Consider the following 7,779-nt stretch of genomic DNA (forward strand, 5'->3'; position numbering starts at 1 on the left):
AGTCTCTGTTTCTCTCTCTCTTTTTTTTTTTTCAATCACACGGCCACTAAATTCCCCTTCATGTTAAGCCTGATTCAAGGGTGGACTTTTCTAACGATTCCTCCCCTCAACACATCCCTCCCTTCCATGTCTACTAAATCTGTTTACTGCTATTGTTATGTCCCTTGGATCGGTGGGAGTTGTCCCCCTTTGTTCAATGTTTATAATGTAAACTCTCGGACGTAAACGTGAATAAACGAGACTTGGTCAGTCGGCCATGTTAGTCTGAACGGTCACACATCCTTGTCCTGTTATTATTAATAGAAACCTGACATAACATGGTGTCAGAACAAGGGATTTACTAACAAATGTGAGCAAAATACGGGGAAAGAGTTATACTAAATATCGAGCCTAAGAGCCGTTAAAAAAAAAAAAAATATGTGAAGTTCCATAATAACTCCCCAGTATGAATAGCCACGTGAGTCCACCAGAGCCCTTTCCATTTGACCAACCCGAGTCATGGGAAAAATGGATACGACGGTTCAACCGTTACCGGACAGTGTCCAGCCTTGACGAAAAACCAAATGCTTGTCAAGTGGACACCCTAATATATTGTATGGGTGATAAAGCTGAAGACATTTTCGCCACATTCAAACTTGCACCCGAGGAAGCCCAGAACTTCAATATAGTGGTAGCAAAGTTCAATGACCATTTCAAGAGTGATACAAACGTAATTTATGAACGGGCCAGATTCAACCGAAGGTGTCAAGAGGAAGGTGAGTCCATTGATTCATTCATCACTAACCTCCACACACTAGCTAAAAACTGCAATTTTCGAGACCTGCTCGAGGAATTAATTTGTGATAGAATTGTAGTTGGGTGCACAGATCCTAAGCTATCACTAAGTCTGCAAATGATTCCGGACCTCACCTTGGATGGGGCCATCAGACGCGCATGACAGAGTGAAACAATAAAATCACAACAGCATCTCCTGCGGTCCCCAGAACATATCGTTGGTGAAGATCCAGCTGACAATAATATTGCAGTCCACTACGTTAGTGACAACCGAATTCGCAGACAAGGTCAGGGTAAACACATGACAAGACCCAGGCGAGAACTGCACTACGAAAATCGACAAAAAAATGAGCGCACACAGCAGTATAGACTAGAGGCTGAGTGCCACCGCTGTGGTGACAAAACCCAACACCAGAGACGCACGTGTCCTGCCATCTCAGCCACCTGCCACAATTGTGGTAGGATTGGCCACTATGCTCAGTGCTGCCGCACACGAAGGCTGCATGAAATTAAACCTAGCTCAGATGACTGTGAAAGCGATCAGAATGCGTACCATGGTGTTCTGATGATATCAGAGATCAGCATAAGTAAGCCTTGGCGAACCAATATCGCCATCAATGGAGTGCCACTGAAATTCAAGCTGGACTCTGGGGCGGATGTGACCGCGATTCCAGAGCACATATATAAGTTACGGAAAGACCTACCAGACCTCTCAGATACCCACAAAATTCTTCATGGTCCAAGACGTATTCCACTCAAAGTGACTGGAGTGGTCACTGCAACTATCTTGCATGAAGATCTTTCAGCAGAACAGAGGATATTTATTATCCCCAATCTCGAGGAGCCACTGTTAGGAAGGCCAGCCATTGAAGCACTTAAGCTCGTAACTGTCCACCCAAACTTACATACCATCAGCAGCCAGAAACGCCCATTCGACCCAAAAATAGAAATGCCAGACTTATTCACAGGCCTAGGCACATTTGGAGAAGAATGTACCATACTCTTACATCCGGATGCGAGTCCATACTCAGTACCCACACCACGACGCGTACCACTACCCTTGATGGAGAAAACACGGACTGAGCTCCAGAGAATGGAGAAACTGGGGGTCATAAGCAAGGTTGACACACCCACCGAATGGTGTTCCCCCATGGTGTTCCCCCATGGTTGTAGTACCAAAAGCAAATGGAACGATTAGGATATGCGTAGATCTCACAAATCTCAATAAGTGCGTAAAACGTGAACTCCACATGCTCCCCACGGTCGACCACCTTTTGGCTCAGTTAGGAGAAGTAAAAATCATGAGCAAGTTGGATGCCAACAGTGGGTATTGGCAGATTCCACTTTCATCAGAATCTCATTCGCTGACGACCTTCATAACTCCATTCGGACGATACCAATTCAACCGCCTCCCGTTTGGTATTTCATCAGCGAGTGAGATCTACCAGAGATGCATGTCACAAGTACTAGAGACCGAAATTGGAGCCATATGCATGCAAGATGATGTTTTAGTATATGGAAAAAACCAACAAGAACATAATGCCCGGCTGAAGAGCACACTGAAAAAAATTCAGGCTGCTGGTATTATGCTCAATTCGGGAAAATGCGAAATATCCAAGTCGTCAGTAAAATTTCTTGGACATATACTCAGTGCTGACGGCCTGCGACCTGATCCGGAAAGGCTCACTGGTATCTCGAAATTCCAAACACCAACGAACATGACAGAAACCTGCCGGTTCTTAGGGATGGTGAATCAATTAGGAAAATTCATTCCAAACCTAGCAGACATGACTAAACCATTAAGGGATTTATTGAGTCATAAATATGCGTTTGTTTGGGACAATGCACAGCAGGATGCATTCTCCTCCATCAAGAAAGCATTGTGTTTAGCACCTGTGCTATGCCTGTACAATCCATCAAGTGGGACTGTGGTTTCTAGCGACGCTTTATCTAATGGGCTGGGAGCAGTATTATTACAACGACAGGATGACACAAAATTACATCCCATTGCCTACGCTTCACGAGCCATGTCAGAAACTGAAATTCGTTATGCACAGATAGAAAAGGATGCCCTAGCCATAACATGGGCTCGTGAATGCTTTTCATACTATCTTGTTGGACTACACTTCACAGTGGAGACAGATCACAAACCACTGGTGCCACTACTAGGTACTAAGGACCTCAGTGAACTTCCAGCAAAGATACAGAGGTTTCGAATACTTTTAATGAGGTATGCATACACAATGTCCCTGGTAAGGAACTATACACAGCTGATGCTCTGTCAAGAACAGTATCTGACAATGGACCCACCAAACAAGACAAGGACCTCGAAGAGTTAGCAACAGCGTTCGTCCGCACCATGATGGAATCTTTACCTGTCACAGAAAAACGTCTGAAAGAGCTGGAGGAAGCCACTAAAACTGATGAAATCAGCAACTGCATATTACAATATGTAAGAAATGGCTGGCCATCAAAGGATCATGTCCCAGCATCAATTAAACCCTATTGGGCCTACCGTGGCAGCATCACGTGTGAGAATGGATTACTGATGTATGGCACACGGATCATAATCCCATCGCTACTGAGACCGACTATTATTGCCAAAATCCACTCTGGTCATCAGGGAATTACCAGGTGCAGACAAAGAGCTCGCCAGTCCGTATGGTGGCCAGGACTATCTGAACAAATCAAAAAAACTGTAGAAAACTGTCCAAGATGCGCCGAGCTAAGACACCAACCGCCTGAACCCCTCATGACAATTGAGCTTCCAACAAGACCATGGCACACTGTAGCCTCTGATCTGTTTGAGTTGAAAGGCAGCAGCTATGTCATACTTGTCGACTACTTCTCTCAATATGCAGAAATCGCCATGCTTACATCAATGACTTCCAGCGCAATGATACAGAGTTTTAAAGCTATTTTTGCCAGACATGGGGTACCTATCATCCTAAGAATAGACCCAGGAAGCCAGTACACTTCGAAGGACTTTGCCAAGTTCGCAAATGACGGGTTTCCAGCACGTTACAAACAGTTCCCGCCATTCCCAAAGCAACGGAGCTGCAGAAGCCTGTGTGAAAACAATGAAGAGAATGTTAAAGAAGGCAAAAGACCCATATCTTTCTTTGCTTGCACACAGAGCAACACCAATGGACTGTGGGTTTAGCCCCAGCGAACTGTTAATGGGCCGACGTCTGAGGACAAATGTCCCGACTCACCCGTGTAGTGTTATCATAGAACTACTTTCATACGCGTAACAAGGAAATCATGGCGTATGAATATTGATGTAAACCGCCTAATACATATCGTATTCGACAACATGGCGTAGACCTCTACACACATACCTTCAATCTCTCTTCCTATGTAAATATGTAATAAAGTTCTATATCAAATAAAACCACAACTTGGTTATCAATTACTTATAATAACAAACATAAACCAACGACATGGTGGCAGTGAAATGGATACCGAACATTTATAACAGTTGAAAAAAAAAAAAAAAAAAAAAAAAAAACTTCGGCAACAGATACGAGAGGAAAAATACGTTTACAGAAGACAAAACAAGACATGTAAACCAATTTTCATTAATTTACCATTAATGTGCATTTTATAAAACTTTGCTGTCATTCTCGTATATGCTATAAACACGTGTGAATTTTTGCACAATAGCAGACATTTTGAATTTTTGCCAACTGTTGTTGTCGTATGTGTTCCCGTAAGCACGTGTGGATTTTCGCACAATAGCAGACATTTGGAATTTTTGTCAACTGTTGTTATCGTATGTGTTCCCGTAAACACGTGTGGATTTTCGCACAATAGCAGACATTTTGAATTTTTGTCAACTGTTGTTATCGTATGTGTTCCTATAAACACGTGTGGATTTTCGCACATTGGCAGACATATTGAATTTTCTGTTTATTGAAAGAATACATAGCCGTTAATAATAATGTCTACCAATAATGACATTATTCTGTTTATGGACTGGGAAATGCCAAATCCAGCGGAAACATTTAAACTTTTTAAACAGAGGTTAGAACTATATTTTGCTAATAACAAAATAAAAACCGACCAACAAGTGAATTATATACTGCTAAAGACCAGCAACAAAGGTCTCAAAAAATTTAACACTTGGAAATTAACAGATGAGGAAAAACGTTCTCCCGACACTATTTTTAATAAATTCTTGGAGCATTTAGAACCTAAAGAAAACTTTCGGATTAATAGACTAAAACTAATGTCTTATAAACAAAAACAAAATGAGACAATAGATGACTTCGTCAATAGATGTCGTCAACTTACGTTAAAATGCTCACTAACCGACACTGAACAAGAACAGCGAATTATAGAACTAATTATTGCGAGTACCCCAATTGTCGAATTCCAGAAAGAACTATTACGAAAAGATAATACGCTAACACTGGATGAAACCATCCGAATTGGTAAAACGTATGAGGCAACAAACGCACATATTAAACGGCTTAGAGAGATGTTAAACACCAATAACGGGGAGGACAATAGCGCCAATACTGACATACAAGCAATTAAAAAATATAAACAAAATAGAAAGACAAACAACTGCCTTAATTGCGGAAAAAGTCACGAACGTCGACGTGAAGCATGCCCAGCATTTGGTTCCAAATGCAAAACGTGTGGGAAATATAACCACTGGGCAACAGTATGTTTATATAACAGAAGATTAAGGTCAAGATCGCAAAACAGAGACCGTGGAAAACAAAAACCATTAAACATGAACCAGACCAAGAAAAAACACTTCATCCAAACTGATATATTATCCAGGAACAACAGCCAGGAACTAAATGAACAATTCGAAAATTTAACTTTTTCCACCATTAACACACCCTCTCAAACACAGAGAGATGAAGCCTTCGCTTATATAAATATAAAATTACCTAATCGAAACGGGACTCACAGACTACAAATTAAAGTCGATACTGGAGCCCAAGGTAATACATTACCAATTTCTACATTCCGTAGAATGTTTCCTGAGAAATTAACTACTGATGGCTGTCCAAAACTAAAAAAACAAAGTAAGGACAAAAAATTAATAGCCTACAATGGAACACCGATAAAGTGCTATGGCAATATCAGTATACCATGCAACTACCAAACCCCTGATTGGCACAAAAGCACCTTCTATATAGTAGATGTAAATGGACCAGCAATTCTAGGATTGCTATCACTGGAAATACTGAAAATGGTCACTCTTCACTGCACGGTGAAAGAACAAAATATAGTCAAACCAATCAACAAAATCGAAGACTTGGTACAGATCTATCCAGATCAATTCGACAAAATAGGCTCTATGCCTGGACATGTCAAGTTAACAACGAGCAAAAACGTACAACCTCACGTTGACCCACCAAGAAAAACCCCAATTGCCCTAAAGGACAACATAAAACAGGAACTAGACAAAATGGTCAGCAACAAGATCATTAGAAAAGTCACAGAGCCAACAGACTGGGTTTCCAGCCTAGCTTATTCACACAAGAAAGATGGAAGCCTGAGAATCTGTCTAGACCCAAGACGCCTTAACATTGCACTAAAGAGACCACACCATGCAACCCCTACAGTGGAGGAGCTAACACACCACTTTGCAGGTGCCAAGCTGTTCTCTAAACTTGATGCCAAAGCTGGTTATTGGTCCATACATTTGGATCAGGAATCTCAGCTGCTAACGACATTCCAATCCCCTTTTGGCAGATACTGTTTCCAGAGATTACCATTTGGGTTAAGTGTATCCCAGGACATTTTCCAAATGAAAATGGACCAGATACTCGAACAAGTTGACGGAGCAATTGGAATTACAGACGACATTGTTGTCTATAGTAAAACGGACAAAGAGCATGATAAGATCTTATACAGGCTCATGCAAGGGGCTGCAAAAAATGGTCTTGTGTTTAATTCAGCAAAATGCAAAATAAAATAAAAAAATGTATCTTTCTTTGGAATGATATATAGTGAAAATGGTGTTAGCCCAGACTCAGAAAAACTTAAAGACTTACAAGACATGCCATATCCAACATGCAAAAAAGAACTACAAGAATTCTTAGGCCTTGTCACATATTTATCACCATTCATACCAAATTTAGCTGACAAGACACATACATTAAGAGGCTTGTTGAAAAAAGACGTACCTTTTCTCTGGGAAGAGCATCACAAGGTATGCTTTGAGATGCTTAAGACAATAATCACCAAAGACTCCACACTAACATACTTCGACACGAATGAAGTACCAATACTGCAAACTGAAGCAAGTTTAAAAGGACTTGGAGCAGCATTAATGTAAAACAAAAAACCTATTGCATACGCGTCAAAATCTTTAACAGACGCCGAGCAATGGTATTCGTGCATAGAAAGGGAACTTCTAGCAATTGTATTTGGTGTGCACAGGTATCATGTCTACCTATATGGGCGGAAGTTCAAGGTACACACCGACCGTAAACCCTTGGTCATGATACTACAGAAACCACTGACCAGTGCACCTCCTAGGCTACAACGAATGATGACCAAATTACAGGGATACCAGATACAAATAGAATACATACCAGGCAAAGAAATAACTATAGCTGATACGCTAAGTCGTCTCCCCAGTACTCACAACACTGACATGATCGACTTAGATATTCGAGTTGACTTGGTGAGATTCAGGAGCGAACGCTTGAATGAAATACAAAAGGAAACAAAGTCTGATCCAATACTCAACCAATTACATGAAACCATAACAACAGGATGGCCAGACTCAATTAAGGAAGTACCACCGACAATTCGGTCATACTGGTCATACAGAGATGAGTTATCTGTCAGTGATGGCATAATCATGAAAGGCTCAAGGATTATTATCCCTGAAAATCAGCAGAAAACTATCCTGGACCAACTACATTACAGCCATCAAGGTATCGAAAAGACACGTCTGCAAGCTAGAGATACTGTCTACTGGGAGCAAATTAACACTGATATTGAGAACATGATCAAAAAGTGTTCAATATG

The 7,779-nt window shown here is 41.2% G+C and overlaps 1 protein-coding gene across 1 annotated transcript; it reads left to right on the forward strand.

The window, feature by feature from the left end:
- Window positions 1–445: 445 nt before the first annotated feature.
- LOC145252332 (uncharacterized) lies at window positions 446–937 on the forward strand. The gene has a single exon (XM_080111739.1). The coding sequence runs from the start codon at window positions 446–448 to the stop codon at window positions 935–937; it is 492 nt and encodes a 163-aa protein (XP_079967865.1).
- Window positions 938–7,779: the final 6,842 nt, after the last annotated feature.

Source organism: Euprymna scolopes, chromosome 29 (genome assembly GCF_053919585.1).
Source record: "Euprymna scolopes isolate OS-2025 chromosome 29, ASM5391958v1, whole genome shotgun sequence".
Lineage (NCBI taxonomy): Eukaryota > Metazoa > Mollusca > Cephalopoda > Sepiida > Sepiolidae > Euprymna > Euprymna scolopes.